General features: G+C 37.7%; 2 protein-coding genes and 1 pseudogene across 2 annotated transcripts; 1 reads left to right on the forward strand and 2 right to left on the reverse strand.

Moving 5' to 3' along the window:
• Positions 1–230: 230 nt before the first annotated feature.
• Positions 231–4362, forward strand: LOC132170690 (Transducin/WD40 repeat-like superfamily protein). Its single transcript, XM_059581769.2, has 3 exons — positions 231–986; positions 3312–3615; positions 4089–4362. The coding sequence occupies exons 1-3, from the start codon at positions 336–338 to the stop codon at positions 4157–4159; spliced, it is 1026 nt and encodes a 341-aa protein (XP_059437752.2). The 5' UTR covers positions 231–335; the 3' UTR covers positions 4160–4362.
• A 400-nt stretch (positions 4363–4762) lies between these two features.
• On the reverse strand, positions 4763–7756 carry LOC132171713 (pentatricopeptide repeat-containing protein At4g19191, mitochondrial-like). The gene has a single exon (XM_059583099.2). It carries the CDS (start codon positions 7704–7706, stop codon positions 5532–5534), a length of 2175 nt encoding a protein of 724 aa, XP_059439082.2. The 5' UTR covers positions 7707–7756; the 3' UTR covers positions 4763–5531.
• A 3447-nt stretch (positions 7757–11203) lies between these two features.
• Positions 11204–13369, reverse strand: LOC148588125 (uncharacterized; annotated as a pseudogene).
• Between the last annotated feature and the right edge of the window lie 5897 nt (positions 13370–19266).

Here is a 19266-nt window from a genome sequence, read left to right on the forward strand (position 1 = left end):
TAAAGCGCTAATTTCAGTATCGCTTCCACTATAACTTATAAGTACTTCTTATATTTATCTTACGTTACTCCAAAAATAATATAATTTTTAAAATCACCATTAAATTTGTCATTCATCACTATTTTACACTCTTTCTCACTTCTTTCTTCTTTTTTTTTTTTTTTCTTTTTTTTTTTTTGGGAAACAAAAACAAAAAAAAATTAAACCTAAACCCAAAACTAAAACCTCGGCCTTTTTTATTCTTCCCCAGAGGGTTTTCGTTCCTTTGCCTCCCCTGTCCAGTGACTCAGTGAGGCAATCAAAAGTAGAGAGACAGAGAGCTCCAGCAACCAACCATGAGTCTGATTGCAGGCTCATACGAGAAATACATATGGGGTTTCAAGCTCAAACCCCACAAAGCCCCAAGCCTCTCCCTCACCCCACTCTTCTCCTATCCATCCCACCAATCCCCCATCACCACCGTCGCCGCCTTTGGAAACGTCGCTGCCTCTGGCGGCGCCGACGACACCATTCATCTCTATGACCTGCCTTCAGCCTCCTACCTTGGCTCTCTTCATGACCACTCCGCCTCCATCACCTCCCTCTCCTTCTTCTCCCCTCCCCACCTCTCCTTCCCTCGCAATCTCATCTCCGCCGCTGCCGACGGCTCCGTGTCCATCTTTGACGCCGACCCTTTTGTCCTCCTCAAGTCTCTTCGCCCCCACAGGAAGGCCGTCAACGATCTCTCTGTGCACCCATCTGGGAAGCTGGCTCTGACTGTGAGCAGGGACGGGTGCTTGGCGATGCTCAACTTGGTGCGTGGTAAGAGGAGCTTTTGTGGTAGGATCGGGAAGGAGGCCAGCTTGGTGAAATTTGATGTGGGTGGGGACAGGTTCTTCATGGTTGCGGAGGACAAGGTCGGAGTGCACGAGGCCGAGGACGCCAGGTTGGTCTGCGAGTTGGAGAATCCTAAGCAAAAGCGGGTCCTCTGTGCCGCGCCCGGCGAGGTTTGTTTTTGTAGGGATCTCTGTGATTTTGGGTATTGATGGTTGCTGATTTCCTTTTGCTTTCAGTAGTTGTGCATATTGATTGTTGACCTTCTTGTGCGGGAAATAAATGAAATTTTGGGTGTTAGGTATTTGGGGCTGAAACAGCTGTTCATATTTGAGCAATTTCATGTGAATGCTAGTGATTGGAAGTGCATATATGAGTAGTATTATTTTTTTTCTGAGTTATTAGATCTTAGAAAGAGATATTATTAGGTATTTGGGGCTGAAACAGCTTTTGATAGTTGAGCCATTTCATGTGATTTCTGGTGATTCGAAGTGCATATATATGAAGAAGGAATTCATAACAAAGTCTGGACATTACTGCATCAGGAAAGAATAATGAAGAAGGAATTCTAGTGACACCGCTTGTTAATGGGCACAACACAAGTAGTATATGGTATTACTTTTTTTTGCCCAATTCCTGCAGTTTTGAGTCACAGCATGCCACCTTTGAACTGCTAGTCTTTCTTGCAACTTGAAGAAGACTCTTTTTGTTCAAATACTGCTTCCAATTTCGTGTGAATTCTGGTGATTCAAAGTGCATGTATTAGTAGTATTATTGTTTCTGAGTTATTAGATCTTACATGGCAATATTATGTTATGCAAGTTCTTCATGTGTAGAGACAATTTCATATGGCATGAGCTGTATTTTCCATTCACTTGGTAGCTGATTGATACTCCATGCATACTTCATTGCCAATTTGTGGATTTTAATAAGTTATGCCTGATGAAGCTTTATGCGTGAGAGAATGGCATTCACAGGTTCCTTGGTTTTTATCCAGTAGAATTCCTATCCTTGTTCGTTCTTGTTTCACAAGCTTTGTTTCTGTTTTTCCAACTATGCGACTAGTGCCATTGTCATGTTCCTTGAAATCCTCTACAATTTGTTCTGCCTTTTTTTTTTTTTTTTTTTTTTTTGGGTAGAAATTGTTCATTAGTGAAGGAAAGATAAATCTCTCTACTTTCTTTGCTCTAATTTTAAGAGCAAAGTTTAAGCTGCTTTTATATCCTCGTGGTGATGCTTCTATTATAAATAGAGACAAAATGGATTCAATTCAAATGCAACCAGACCAAAACGGAATCTTGTAGTAGTGTTTATCTTACCCTTGTTCATGGCATGCTGCTGTTAATAATATTATTCTTAGTTCAGACATGATGCAATGTCTGTTTTTTTTTTTTTTTTAGTGTTCGAAATAAAGTTGGGCGAGATTTAATTTTTGTCATACTAAAGAAAAATATTAAAGAAGTTGCTGAACCCGATAAAGTGAAATACCTAATTGATCATAAGGAGCCTCTAAAACCCACATGACAAGGTATATCATGCTTTTCTGTGTGTATATATATATATATATATATATATATATATATTGTTCTAAATGAAATGGTCCCAAACCATAATGTAACTTATATGCCATGAGAAAGAAAAATAAAAAAGGAATAAGGGGTATTCCCCTTGGCCATCTTGATATTAGCATTATAACATGACTAAGTGGTAGGGAGTTATTAGTGTAGTTTTATTCTTGTAATTAATATAGACGGTTGATATTGCGAAGTATCACCATTTTTAGGCTTACATGCGATCTTTCATGTTTATGGGAGTCAATATTTTATTCTCAGTTACTAGGATTGTTTTCTGGAGATGGAAAACAACTAAATGGATTATTCGGATACTATTTGGATAACTTGAGAAAGAGACACGTCACTGTGGCGGATTGGTGTTGTATGTGTAAATAGAGTAGGCTAACCATTCATCATCTTTTGATCCATTGTGAAGTGTCCAGAGACTTGTGAATATTGATTTTCCGTCTTCTTGGGATTGAGTAGGTTATGCTCCAATGGGTGGTCAAGTTGTTGGCTTGTTGGAGAGGTCAATTTAGAAGCCATGCAATATCGAAGTTTGAAAGATGATTCCTCTGTGATTAATGTGGTGCATTTAGAGATAATGCAACGCAAAGCTCAATACTTCAAATATTGTGAAGAGACGGTGATAGAGTTAAAAGTCATTATGACTTATCAAAAAAAGAGTTAAAAGTCATTATGTTCAAAACTCTTTATGTTTGGATAGCTACTTACAACAGTTTTCTTTTTTTCTGACTTCTTAGAGTTTTTTATGTGTGTTTTTCTTGTATACTCCCCGTGTACTTGGGTTGTATTCCTCTTCTACCTTTTATGAGATTGAATTACATATCAAAAGTTATGAGCTAAGTTCCATTAAACCCATTTTAGATTTTCTTTGCAAATTGTGTCTCATTTCAATTACTAAAATTTGTTTAAAATTGACAGAATGGACTTCTATATACTGGTGGTGAGGACCGGACTATCACTGCATGGGACACAAAAAGTGGCAAGATTGCATATAGCATTGAGGATGCACATTCTAACCGTTTGAAAGGTATTGTGGTTCTCACAAGGAGTGATGGTACTGCTTCTGGTGAGGATCCGTATCTAGTGGCATCTGCATCGTCGAATGGGATTATACGTGTCTGGGATGTTCGCATGGCCGTTAAAGAAAAGCCAAACCCATTGGCTGAGGCTGATACAAAGTCAAGGCTTACTTGTCTTGCTGGATCATCTATCAAAAAAAAATGTGAGTCTAATAAGTTCCCTCTTATTATGAACCCTATGACAAATTGCTGTGCTTTCAGCAAAACAACTGCTAATGTTTCTTATTTATAATTGCTTAGATTATTATTATTGACATGATATGTTTGTTTACAACAAACAATAAGTAGTTATCATCTTGGATAGTTTATGTTTTTCTTTTTTGGGTTCTTCTTTTGTTATTTTCAGTCATTATTCATTGATTTGGGCTTGTTAGGTCATAGCACTTCAGAAAATGATTGAATCATCTCAAATTTGATTGTCAAAGTTATTCGTTTTAGTAATTGGGAATGGTATTATCTAATGGTTATTTTATTTAGGTACTGTTTTAGAATTATATGAAGTCCTGCATGAATATAACTTTTAGTGACCTTTGATTTCCATGCTTTATACTTCCATGATCTTGCTTCATGTTCTTGTAAATTGTGAGTCATTAACATGTTCTTTATCCTCTTCCAGCTTTCAAACCACCTGCAAGCAGCAGTATTCCAAAAGAAGAGCAGGCTGCAGAGAAGGAAGAAGGTTCATAGCATAAACAAAATTTTGGTTCCAAATGAAAGAAGTTGCTGGTTGAGGAAATTGGCTTAAACTTGTTGAATGGCTTATGGGTTCTTGCTGACAAATTTTGTTTGTCCAACTCAAATGTTGGGCTCAACCAGTCCCAACTGATTAATTTTGACATTTATGATACTTACTTATATTAATTTAAATACGTAGGCTACATTGGTTATTAGTTAATGTTCTTTTAGGGTGTTTTTTTGTTTCTTATTTGAAAGAGTGTTCTAATGTAACATAAAGGTGAAAACAGTATTTTGTGTTTTAGATTGTTTGTTAATGTTTTTATTTTGAAGAGAAAAAGTTTTAACAAACAAAGCTGTTTCTTTTGAGTTTCCGGCGGTCTTTCCAAATTCTTTTCTTGGGTTTGCTTTTGTAAAATATTCTTGAAACTGAGACATAGCAAAAGGCCCTAATGGATCCTGTGTCTCAACTCTCGAGTTGTGGCTGAAGTTTCAAGTTCCTGCAATTTCAACTGTACGAGTGATATTCACCAGTCAGGACTCAGAATATTGCCATCATAGAGTCATGTTACATGGCTATTTTCCTATCCAAATTCGGAATCTTATCATCTCCATTAATTTCTTCTAAAAAGTCTATCATGTTCATATAAATACCCTCATCCCTGTGCACACCAGAACATAATTTTTTTTTGCTGCACTTATTGCAGTAACTCAATTTCCACATTCGTAAAACAATGCAAACATGAGAATCCAGATACTTGTAGTGGTGAAACTGGAAAAAAGAAACAAAGTGACTTAGCATAGTTGATTTGTCCAGGCCTCTCATTCCATGCGAATATGCAAGACAACTTTTAGGCATCCACGTAATCGGTTTTATATTGATAGGGTAAAAGCAAATTCTCAGAAACCATTCCTTGTTGGGATTGGAAATAAGACAATTCAGTGGCAGTTTTATATTGAGCCGCTGTCTCTCCCGGGACAAGTCAGTATAGTTTTAGAAGGATGAATCCAGGTACTGAGAAAGAATTCTAGGGTTCTCTTGGAATTCTGCAATAGCTTGTTCCCCAAAGTACTCTTCCAATCACTAAAGCAGCCTTACCTTTTCCATGAAAGTAATATCCAAGGCAAACCATGAAAAGAAGCCTCTGAACATGAAAATTGGCTTACCTTAGGTGGCTGCTAATCAAAAAAGCTCCATGAAATGGTAGCTAAAATTTTGAACTCTACTAAAACTCTTCTTGTGATATTACCTATTTTGATATCAACCCATATGAATCCATCTCAGTACAAGGCTGTTAATGGCATTCAGATGCACTCTGCATTTAGAGACATCATAAGAGGGTAAAATCTTTTCAAAAACTTCTCCAACGAACAAAATTGAAGTCTAAGACACTGTTTCTGAACTCTTCTTTCTAACCTCCTTGATTTCGAACTCCAGGTTTCTTAAAATGGTGTATATATCATCCGAACTACGATGCGATTGATCGGCAACACGGAACTCATGTACATGTCCATTTACTTCTAGCCAGCTAGAGCCAGGGGTTTTCTTCAATCCTCGATCTCTAAGAAAGGTCCTCATTTTAGCGACCCCATCCCACTTTCCAGCTGCAGCATAAATATTGGAGAGCAATATGTAATTTCCAGCGTTTTTCGGTTCCATAGTTATAAGCTTCTCAGCGGCAAACTCCGCAGCCATGGTTTCCGAGTGCATCTTACAAGCACTTAACAATGGTCCCCATACCTGAGCATCTGGTTTGAACGGCATAGTTTCTATAAGTTCTCTGGCTTCATCCATCTGCCCAGCACGCCCTAATAAATCAACCATGCAAGCATAGTGCTCTTGGGTTGGCCGGAAACCATAGGTTTCCATCATCTCCTTGAAACACTCCCTCCCTTCTTTAACGAGGCCTGAATTTACACATGCTGTCAATAGCCCAAGAAAGGTGACTTGATCTGGTTTAAAATTAGAATGCTTCATTTTGTTGTACAACTCAAAACATTTAGACCAGTCTCCATGCTTAGCATATGCACTGATCATAGAGTTCCACATGATTAGATCTTTTCCATTGATTTTCTCCTCATCGAAAATCATCCGGGCCATTTCTATGCATCCACATTTTGCATAGCTGATGAGCAGTGCCGTATTAACAGAGGAAAGTAGGTTGAGGCCAAATTTCAATGAGTAACCATGAAGGTATTTTACAGTTTCTAATGCCCCAATATTCACACAAGCAGGCAAAATGTTAATAACTATAACAAAATCAACTCTTACTCCTCCTGCTTTCATCATGGCAAAGAGAGACAAAGCATCGACAGAGTGATCATGGGTCACATATCCTTTAATGATTGCGCTCCATGAAACCACAGTCTTGTTTATCAATGAGTCAAAAATCTTCCTTGCAGAATTCAAATTATCACATTCACTATACATGTCAATAAGAGAATTATGGACTGATACTTGATAGTCTGAACCGTTTCTTATCACATGGGCATGCAATTGTTTGCCCCACTCAATAGACTTTAACTGTGTAATTGAAGAAATCACAGGTAATGCTGTGAATAAATCAGGTCTAACCCCTGATCTTACCATACACCTTAATAGTTCAAGGGATTTCTCGAGGTACCCCTTTCGAGAATATGCTGATATCGTTATATTCCAAACAACAGTGTCCTTCTCGGGCATTTTCTCAAATAGCAATTGTGCATCTTCCAAACTACCCAACTTGGCATACATGGACAATAGTGCTGTATTCACTGCCAAATCCTTACACAAGTTGCTCACAACAACCAAACAGTGAATAACCTTTCCCGCCAGTAACGAGCTCAGATCAACGCTTGACCTTAACAAGTTAATTATAGTAACCGAATCCGGCTCGACTCTCTTCATTCTCATTCTCTCAAAAAGCCGAAAACACTCCTGGGCATTTCCTTCTCGAGAAGCCTCAAAAATCAAAGAATTCCAAGAATCCAAATCACATACAGACTTTCTCACAACCAGTTCGTGCTCATTGTCAAAATCACCGCAGTTCCTATACACCTCTACCAAAGCAGTATCCACCAAATCAAATGAATCAAAACCGAGTTTCACCACATGCCCATGAATCCTTTTCCCATATTGAACATCTGGCAAACAAGAACATGACTTCAGAACAAAAGGGTAAGTATTTTCATCTGGGTACATGGAATTCATGACCATTTCTTGGTACACCAAAAGGGTTCTCTCATGTTCACCAAAATTTGACAAACTTCTCAAATTCGCGTTGTAAAGAAGTGAACTTGGGTTGCTAATGGAATTGAAGACTTGTTGGGAGAGATGGAGGAGGCCAAGATTGGCATAGGAGTCGATGAGTTTGGAAGAGAGTGCTGGGTTTTGGTGAAGGCCATGAAGGGTGAACCTGGCATGGATTTGTTGAAGGTGTTGGGGTTTTGTGCAGAGGTTCAAGAGGGAAGATGGCGTGCTGAAAGGTTTTGTTTGGGTGGCGCGAAAGTGTGGGAATTTGAGTGGGAAATGGTTGGGAACGAAACGCCTTAACTGTTGAATTTGATGCATGTTGGGCATTACCTAAATAGCATTTTTCTGACAATGCCGCCTGCTGATAATGTTATTTTGTTCGTCGTCCCTGCAAACGAGCGATATATGTTTATTAATTATGATAGCTTTGGGATCAAGAGGTGGCTTAATCGGCTGGGACCACGCTTAATGAAGTGGTGATCACTAGTTTGAATCCTCCTCCTCCTATACGGACATGTCAAAAAAAAAATTATGATCGCTTTGAGATCTTTTGCAACCTCTTATTACTTCTGTTTTTTCTTTTTCTACTTTCTACCTTTTTTTTATTTATAGCAAAAATACAAACAAATAACAGAAAAGAAAACAAATGCTAAACTAGGGAAAGAACAAGAAAGGGGAATCTAGGGGGTTTAAATGAGTTGAAGGACTACAACAATTGGGAGAAAGAACTAATACGATGCCTAATTCAATCGGTCAAAAATCAATTTTTGGGCCCAACTACCAAAAGCTTGTTGGGCCTCCAAAGTAAGAAATTCGATGCAATGAATGTCCCTCGGGGGCAAGAACGAAAAGGGTTGATAGGAGGGCCTATTATTGGTTGTGATCTTGGTGCATCCTAATCGTGTCTCCTTTAATTTATATATAGGAAAAATTACAGTTTATCCCCTTAAAGTGGTCAGTAATTTGCAATTCGACCTCTAAAGTTTCAATTTTTGCAATCCACCCAACTTTCAATTTTTTTCAATTCAGGCATTCCGTCAGTCAAAGCCGTTTTGATTGACGGAACAGTGATCACGTGCGTGATCACTTTATGCGTTTTAGTACCGAAAATACCCCCATCAACATTACCACCCTCACGCACGCCCTAGCCAACTTAACTCATGCCTAACCCATCTGACCCATGCCCAACCCAACCCAACCCAATCAATGTTTAGGGTTTACTTACTTTAAATAACAAATAAACAAGTCAAAATAGAAGTACGAGTTGAAGAAGCTGCTGACTCACAATAGAAAGGGACGCGACAGAGGAGAACCCACCTCCTCAACAACCACTCGACAACCTGCACGACAAGTCGACAACCACTCGAGAACCACCCAAACTTTGAACTTTTGCGCATTTGTGTACGACGAAGTAAGTTTTTACCCTTTTGGATTCGTATATTCGCACGAAACTGTGTAGTAGAAAACTGGGGTTTTGGGTAGACAACTTGCCCGATAACCACTCGAGAACCACCAAAACTTTGAACTTTTGCGCATTTGTGTACAACGAAGTAAGTTTTTGCCCTTTTGGATTCGTATATTCGCACGAAACTGTGTAGTAGAAAACTAGGGTTTTTGGTAATTTGGGATTTTCGTGAGGGGGTTTTTCTTTGGTTATCTTTTAGTCTGTGATGTTGATTTATTGTTAACAAAAGTTGTTTTGTGTTATATTTGGATTTATTGCGAAGAGAGAGAGAGAGAGAGAAACGATGGAGTATACGTCGCGTTCTGGAGCTTCATCTTCACCCCAGAGGCTTTGCTACTGTGAGCGGCCGATGGTTGTAAACATAGCTCAAACAAAACACAATTTCGGGAGTAGGTTCATGAGTTGCGAAAATTTGGGCAAGTTTTTCGAACACATAATTTCTTGTTTAGGGTTCTAATTTTTGTTGTGGGTTCTTTAGGGTTTAAGATGAGTATTGATAATTTCCTGTTTTAATTTCTTGTTTATGGTTTTAATTTTCGTTGTTGGTTACGTGTTTAGGATGAGTATTGATAATTAGGGTTTAGGGTTATGGTTGTGGGTTCTTTGTTTTGTTCTTTGTTTAGGATGTGCTATAATATTGTTTGGAAAATTTGTAGGGAAGAGTGCTTTGAATCTACGCACATGAGTGGTTTCAACATGTCATACTTCTCGCGCATGACTTTTATTGTCAATATATAAGAGCATCCAGAAGGTTTATGCATTTTAAAATTTTATGTGTAATGGTTTAGGCGTGATGCTTATGTAATGGTTTTTCATCATTTAGCTATCGAGTTTTATGTGTAATGGTTTTTCAACTACACTATTGAATTTTATCATATTCGATAGCGTAGTTGAAAAAAAAAATGATTGTGAAAAAACTTCACCATTTAGCTATTTTAAATGTAAAATTTGTTGTACATGAATTCTGACCATTATGTTATATAAATAAGACCGTAATTAAAGTTCCAACTATTATGTACTCATTACTTTAATTTTGAGTGAAAACCCTAATTAAAAGGGAATGTCATTAACTGCTTTTGTCATTAGAAAGTAATATTTTATGTGTTTAGATTGGTGATTAATATTTGTTTACTATTTTACAGATCAACCGAGATTGTTGTTACTTTGAATGGATTGATCCTGAGCTGTGTGCGAGATGTAAAATGGTTGAAACTTTGTTCTGGCGAAAGCACCAAAAATTGTTGTCAGAAGCAAAACGGTGTGAAGACATGGTTGAAGTTGAAGTCAGTAAGGTGAAGGTAGAAATGGAGAGAGAAAATCTGTGTGTGAAGGTAGAAATTGATAAAGAAATTGCCAGGTATCAGAAGGAAGTAGAGATTGGGGAGATCAAACTCCATGCAGTTAAGAAGAATTACCAAACAATTCTTGCATGTTCCTGAGTAGTTTGTTTAAGTGTCATTTTCGTTTTGTTGTTTGGATACACTCAAAGTGGTCCGTATGAATGCAAGCTTGGCCATATGAAGTTGAACTGAGGTGTATGTAATTTTGAGATCACATTGTGGTTTTTTATGTTTATGACTTTATGTGTCATTTTGGGAGCACAATGTGTTACTTTGTTTAGGGTTTAGGGAGTACAATGTGGTATTTTGTACTTGTGTAATTGTGGGAGCACAATATCGTTTGTTGTAGAGTCGTGTAATTCTAGAAGCTTATCTGAAATGTAATGTAGTTTTTAATGAAGTTATTAGTTGCTATATGAACGTAATTTCCTGTTTTATGTAAACATGAATTGAGTGTATGCCATGCCTTTGACCATAAAGTCACTTGGTTTATTGAGTTGGATTTTTTACCTTTAAATTTTTTTTTATCATTACAGCTGATGCACCTTATTACAAAATTCTCCTGTGCACTTATAATTTAAATGGGTGATATAATGACGATTTACCAAAGAATTATAACGCTCGTGCCTGATAATTCCAATACCGACTTGCAAATTATCTAAAAGGAAAACCTATACCATAAAAAAGAAATCAAGGTATACGAAAATCTATACCCTTCAGTAACGATTTTATGAAAGACATATATGAAATACAATCTAAGCAGCTTCACATCATAAGCAAAAAAAAAAAGCTGCAACAGGTAACTAAGCCTACAACACATTCACAAATTCCGTACAAAATATGTCCATATTTCCTACCTACTTCCAACCAGGTAAAAAGTTATCCATATACATTACCAACTTCCAACCACATATATTGTTATCCATACACATTACCAACTTCCAAAGACACTAACAATTTAACAAAAAATGTAACATAGCAAAGCAACAAAAAACACATAAGGCTAATTGTCCATGACTTTAGGGCTTCCATCTTGGATTCAGCCGTTTTCTCTTGGCTTCCACAATTTCAATATCATTTTCTATTGTTGTTACAATGCGTTCTTCCAACTTTGCAATAGTATCAGACTTTGTTGCAGCACCAGTACTTGCAGCTGTAGCACTAGTAGGTGCAGCTATACCACTTTTGCCTGCACCACTAATGCCTACACCACCTCTTCCTGCACCACTTCTGTCTCCACCACCCCTCACTACGAAACTTTTGCCTCCACCACCTCGAACTGCAAATCCCCCCCCCCCCCCCAATTTTAGCCCCTCTAGGTCTACCACCTATAGTTTTCCGTCTAGTTCCACCACCTCTAGTGTTAGGCCCTGTATTTGAAGGTTGAGTTGCAGTAGGGACCTCTTCAGTGAGGTCAATATGTACAGGAGCCCTTGTAAGTGTACTATGAAAAATACATCTAACCTTATCAGATATATGAGTCTTTGATGCAGGACCTCCTGTGACCATTACATGAATTTCTATATCTTCTATACCTTCCATCTTGCCCCATACTAGAGGTAAGATAATTCCTGCTCCAGTTTCAAAGGGGGTGAGATTGCTATATTAGTCTTCAACAGGTGGAGGTCTTACTCCTCTTTCAGGTCCAAATTCAGGGGGAGGTGTGTGCTCTCTTTCATCAACAAGACTGGGGATTACAGATCCACGTGGAGAGATCCACGTGGAGCATGTGTAGGCTGAACTTTCCCCTTACCCTTCTACAAAAACAACAAATGAAACAAAATAAAATAAATAAGTAGTAGATGGTAGCAAAGATCCTATCTGTCATCTTAGGGTTTAGGTGAATAAATGTACAAAGTAAAGAGGGCTAGCATATAATTAAGTACCTTGAGTATGATATATGCTTGTGGACTAGTGGTTGACCCAGATGCTGTATTCTTGCTGTTTAAGTCCTCCTTATCCTTAACAAGACCAAAAAAAAATTATAAAGTAAAAAAAATAGCAAATGCGTGGGTATGAGAAAACCTAAAACTAAAACAACATCCTTGCTAAGTACCTTTACTGCAGTTGATAACTGGTTGGGACCACAACTACCACAATTTTTCACCGTCTTAGCTTTCTACTAACATCAAATGTACCAATTTTCAGTCTAAAAATTTACTTACAAACCCTAAAAAAGGGGCAGTACAAGCGCCAAAAAATGTCTACCTTGCACACAATTCGTGCCTTGCTTTTACCCGTAGTTCGAGTATTGGACGCAACACTTTGTGATTGCATAAAAAATGGCACAAAATATTAGCATATTCATGTGAAGTCTAAAACAAGCTAGTTAAAACCAAGGTTATCTATTAAGGACGATTTAATAGGGTTCAGTAACACTTACACTTGCTGTAGGGGGTATTAAGCTGACTTCCTGAAGATTGATTAAGTGGACAACTCCTCTTATTATGACCCAAACCAGTACACTTTCCTCATCTCATCCTTGCTCCATATTTCCTCATTCGGTTTGGATTTTTGGGGTCATTACTCTCATTAGGAACCCTCTTTCTTAGCCTCATTGGTCTCCCGGGGGTCACTCTAATTCTAGGTGGTTCCAAATGATCATGTCTGGTCTTCATCCATTGCTCCTCACTAGGCATTGGGTAAATTATTGGTACATATGCCTTTTTGTACCTCTTGATTGTGTAACATTCATCAACATAGTCCTCAGGATTCCCACAATTATAGAGTACAGCAGCAAATGCATGGGGACAGGGGATTCCAGTGATTTCCCATTGCTTGCATCCACATTGTCTTCTACGTAGGTCTACCACATACTGTTTGTTGCTGGGAGCAGTAACCTCAAACATTCCATCACCAGCATAGGTTGCAATGCAGTCCATTGCGTCTAACTCAATTGCCTCCAACTTTTGCACAATTCTAGGGCACAACCTACCAGTCAACTTCTCAATCCCTTCTCTCTTAACCTGATATCTCCTCAACAACTTTTTCCTTATCATCTCAAACAATGTCAAAATAGGCTTATCACGAGCCTTGAGGATGTATGAGTTGAAACACTCACATATATTGTTCACCAGCAACTCACACCTTGGAGATTCATTAAACCAAGCCCGAGACCACCCACTGTGATCAATCTTATTCAAGTACTCGTATGCATCCTTGCTAAGTTTTTTCAATTCTTCCATATGAGCTGTAAACTCATGTTGAGTGTATGCGGTTGCTGCAGCCCACAACTGTTCTTTCAATGCCAATCCTTTATGCCCTTCTAAGTCTCTGAAGTTGGCATACAGATGCCTAACACAAATTCTATGACCTGCCATTGGAAGCACAGCCTCTAAAACTGGCATGAGACCCTACAGAACAAATTCATAATGCATGAAAAAATGACCAAAATTCTAAAATTATTGAACAAATTTATTTAAGTGTGATATAAAATTATTGACCAAAAATTAAATGTAATATAACTTACCTTTTGTCTATCTGAAATGAATGTTAGTCTGTAGCTCCGTTCATGTACTCCAAGATCAGACACAAGGATTTCCAAAAACCATGTCCAAAAGTCTTTTGTCTCAGCTTCGACAACAGCAATTGGATACATATTGTTATTCCTATCCTTTCCAACTGCAACTAACAGTTGTCCTTTGAATGACCCTTTCAAGAAGCATCCATCCACCTCTATAACAGGACTACAACCATCCAGAAACCCCTTCTTCATTGCAGTAAGAGAAAAATACAATATTCCAAATTTTGGAAGCACATTTGGGTTTGGTTTGTCAACCTTCATCATCACACAACTTCCCTTATTAGTTTGTCTCACTGTCTCGCAATAATCCCACAAATGACTATATTGGTCTTCAAGCTTCCCGTATATTTTTTGACATGCCTTGACCCTAGCCCTGTACATCATACTTGGAGTTACATTCACTTTCCACTTTTCCTTCACTTCGTGTTGTATGACATTCAAGGGCATATTAGGCTGAATTCAAAACTTCTCAATCAACTTGTTGGATATCCAAGTTGAGTTCACGATGTAGTTCTTGTATTGCTTACCTCACACATGTTTAGACTGCATAGATCTTATCTAAAATGTTTGTTCATTAGAAACCTGCCTTGCATATACTTGGTACTAACACTTGTCATCCTTACACACAATGATAGACTTTCTTCTTTCATTCTTTTTGAACCTAATTTCCTTGCCCCTCAAAAGATTGTACTCTTTAACAGCTTCTCTAAATGTTTGTATGTCTGGAAAACTCATGTAGAGATGCAGCACTGGGTTAACTAGGTCCATTCGGTGAAATTCGGGAGTTTTTGCAGATGGAACTTCAGCTTCCTTATCACTATTCAGTGGTGACTCCAGTATGTCACTTCTAGCCATTTCAGAGTTTGTATCATCATCTACTTCTTCAAATTTTTTCTTATTCTTAGGCCCACTTTCGGACCTAACATAATCATCACTTGGATGGGCCTCATCATGGTTCCCATCTTCTTCATCATCTTCATGTACATCATTTGTTTCTTCCTCATCACCCTCATTCTCATTATCACCATCACCATCACCAATGGTTCCAGCTTCACTAGTTCCAGCTCCAATTGTTCCAGTTCTGGTATCACCTACGTCGAGATCTACATTAAATAAATCCTCATCATCACTGAGTTTGTCTTTCCACCAAGGGTCATTGTAATCAACCCTCCCCTCCTCTTCATCATCATCTTCTTCTTCGTATTCCTCAACATCACCCTGACCCTCCCCAAAACACACAACATATAAATGCACAATAAATTGTCCTTTATGGCAGCCAACCATGAACAATACGTTGTCATCAGAGCTTATTAAATGCAAACCATCCATTAACGTCTTATCAAGTTCTCTGAAGTACATTAGATCTCCTGCCTTGTACTCGTAGTCTTTACAAATATCTTCAAGTTCAAAAAAAGACAAGTTATCATGATCGTATCCTTCACCATGAACAGTAACTTCTCCACCCACGTACTTGCAACTAGAACTCCTGTCGAATCTATACCCCAATAACTAACCTTGAACACTAGCTTTAAAGACATCCTACAAAATTAATGAATAAAATATATGACAAGCAACTTTAAATACCTTTACAAATATAATTACTGCTTAAGAATTAAGTTATGCAAATCTAAACTAAAACTAAAATTACATGCAAATATTTTGGAAGCAAGACAACCAGGTGATAATTCAAATATTTTTTAGGGTTAGGGTTTAGGGTTTAGCTTTCTTAATCACTCACTTGATATTCAAATCGTAGTTTGGACTTAAGTGGTAGAAAAAGACTAATTACTCATGCTAGAAATATAAAAACTTTTGATTTCAACTCTGCGCACCGTTAATGCCTTTTAGGTTTTAAAAGGGTTATACATTTTTACCACTAAAAAATGCTACGGTACAACAAAAGCTCCACCCCTAAAAAAATGAAATTGTTTGTGTTTTAAGAAAGAGTAATGTTACCCGTAAGTCCGTTTTATACATTCCACGTGTTAATGTGACAATCACATTGAAGTGCCGTATCAACCATAAAATTATTTGCATTCAAAGATAATTGGTGATCAACCACCAGATCCCACTAAACCCTAAACCCTTTATTTGTATACATTCCAAATGTTCATTTGTCACTTCATCAAAATCAAAATGAACAGAATGATTTAAACTTTTTTTTAAGAACTACTATGCCATTTACAACATATATGTTATGAAAAGGGCATCGAATTAGAAATAGGAAGTGAAACATATATGAATAATGAACTCCAGCGAGCACCCCATTAATAGACACAAAATTTGATATAGAACTAAATAATAAATAGAAAAAAATCCTGTAAGATAATTTACATTAGAATTTGACTGGTTACATACAAAAATGAGGTTTGTGGGGAATCGACACAATATTACTAAGATGAGAAACTTTATCTGCCTAATACAAACGCTTTCGACAGTCTTGCGCACCACAATAGCAAGATAAATTTACAATGATATTAAAAAGTGAACATTGAGTGTACTCCAATTTACCGAAAACCCTAGTTTCATGGTAAGCCAGTTAAAAATCTCTATCCAACAAGATTGTACACTTTGGGGACCACTTTTGTTCCAACACAAACAACCAACTTCACCCAATGTCGCAATAAATGCAAGTACAATACAAAACAACTTTTGTTAACAATAAATCAACATCACAGACTAAAGGATAACCAAAGAAAACTCCCCTCACGAAAACCCCAAATTACCAAAAACCCTAGTTTTCTATTACACAGTTTCGTTTGAATATACGAATCCAAAAGGGCAAAAACTTACCTCTTCGTACACAAATGCGCGAAAGTTCAAAGTTTGGGTGGTTCTCGAGTGGTTGTCGAGATGGTGGGTTCTCCTCCGTCACGTCCCTTTCCATCGTGAGTCAGCATCTTCTTCAACTCGTGCTTCTGCTTTGACTTGTTTATTTGTTGTTTAAAGTAAGTAAACCCTAAACATTAGATGGGTTAGGTTGGGCGTGGGTAAAATGAGTTAGGCATGAGTTAAGTTGGCTAGAGCGTGCGTGAGGGTGGTAATGTTGATGGGCGTATTTTTGGTAATAAAACGCATAAAGTGATCACGTGCGTCACACATGATCACTGTAACGACGCAATTAATAAAACATGACTAAAAAATTTTCTTTTAAAAAGCATTACCCACAACAAAGCGGATTGTCACAGTGGCATGGGGATACCGCAATATGTCATGAACCCATGCATTAACCTAATTGACAGTATAATATGCCACACAGAGCTACATGCATCATCAATGATTTGTCAAAGTTCATATCTTTGCAGCAGAATATAAATAGCATTAGGCATACGTATCACATCAAAGCTAATTAATACATCTAAGTGATTAAAGCTTACATACAAAACAATAGCTATACAAAAGTGTCACATGCGACACGAGCCATATACAAAATAATAATGCTTAAGCATATATATGAATGCTCTACAAAAGAGGGCTATCAACTAGTCTAACAAAATAAACACCTAATGTATCCAGGCCTCAAACACCATGGTGACCTAGATACATGGCCGCAGGGTCATCGTCTATTGTCCAAGTACCTGCATTAATAACATTGTCTGCACAATGAGAATCACCACCACCCATGATACAGGCGGAATTATGAGCCCGCTGTCTCCATAAAATAGAGACGCTCAGCAATATAAAACTTACTAGTTTAATTCAAAATAACAATTGAACTTTGTTCACACTTACAAGATACATAGCTCAACGATAAAACATAGGGAAGTCATCATGCAATGTCTAGCCATAACAATATACATATATGTTCCGTCCCATACCAATCGCATATGCATATTGATACATCTAGTATAAAAATCATACAAAATCAATCATCATCATCATACAATCATATGCTATGCATGCTTATGCTCATGCTCATCATCTTGTGCTAGTTCCATTGCGAGGCCAGTTCTCAGTAGTGAGACAATACTCAATTACCACTAGAGTTATACATGAGGCCAGCTCAACGATAGTGAGACCATACTCAATCACCACCGGAGTCATATATGAGGCCAACTCTCGGTAGTGAGACCACACTCAATCACCACCGGAGTTGACACCCCATTTTCCATTATGCATTGGGCTAACTCCACGGTAGTTATGCCATACTCAATCACCACCAGAGTTGTCACCCTGATTTCACTGTTCTGTTAGTCAAAGCGGCTATGACTGACGAAATGCTTGAATTGAAAAAAATTGAAACTTTGGAAGTCGAATTGCAAATCGCTGATAACTTTGGGAGGGTAAACTGTAATTTTCCCTTATATATATATATATATATATATATATATATATATATATATATATATATATATATATATATATGGAGCAGCTCACTGCCATGGCTCAGCGGTAGATTACCATGGAGGAGTGTTAGGTGACTATTCAGGCACTCATTTAGAGTCATGGGAATAAATTGGAGGAGCTAAAGCAAGGGATGTGGAGATATGAAAATGGATGTGGAGTAAAACATGTCTCATGTGAAGACTGGCATTCACATTGTGTTACCTGAAGAAGACAAAGCCGTCATGTCTTGATGATTTGTTATGATAGTGATGCATTTTGGGATGTTGTCATTTATGCTACACTTTGATATTTGTGACATGATTTGATATAATTTTTGTGGATGTTCTGTTACTTTGTCATGTTTGAGTTGGGTTTGGTTTTCGTTGTTTGATGTAAAAAACTGAGTTCCAGCTTTCTTGCCGATGTGTTTGGGTATTTTGTTTGTGCTTGAATGAAAATTCTTTTCATAATATATATATATATATATATATATATATATATACTTGTGGTTTCATTCAAGACCAAGAAAAATATACTTGTGGCAATGTGGTTTGATAGATTGGGACATCAAAGTACATGTTTCTTGTAATGTTTGGACATCAAAGTACATGCTTCTTGTGATGTCCGAACTTGATTAGCTTTGATGAATAATGTCTGGACACGAATCTTCATAGGGAGTGCATATTTTCTGAGCTATTGGGACATGCCTAGGTTAAGAACCATCACTAGTAGTGATGTTTGGACATGGAGGACACATGTCCAAACATGGTTTAGACCAAAAGAGTGCATGTTCCCTTGCATGTGCCTTGATGTTCAAACATGCATGGCTGATTAGGTGTCAAACCCTAATCATGTCTAGACTTCTCCATGCAGAACAGACTCAAACTTTTCTTTAAAAGGTTAATTTGGTTCATTCTTTTGATACCTCTCAAAAGCACCCAAGAGGAGTTCATGAGGTTGTTGTATGCCAAGCTTCCTTGGTTGTGTTGATACACAAGGAACTTGGGGCGTGAGCCAAGAAGCTGTTTCATCTATTGAAGGTTCTTAGAGTTTGAAATCAAACCATGGTGTTGTTGCATGTTCTTATCAACAAGAAGTTTATTGGTGGGTCGGTAAGGAATCTATGAGAAGTCTAACCAGTAAGGCCCTGGAGCCTGTGAGGAGGCAATGAGGTGAGTTTTCACATAGAATTTATACAAATGACAAAGTTTTCTTCTAAATTGAATTGGAGAA

Source organism: Corylus avellana, chromosome 1 (assembly GCF_965113065.1).
Source record: "Corylus avellana chromosome 1, dhCorAvel1.hap1.2, whole genome shotgun sequence".
In the NCBI taxonomy this organism is placed as follows: Eukaryota; Viridiplantae; Streptophyta; class Magnoliopsida; order Fagales; family Betulaceae; genus Corylus; species Corylus avellana.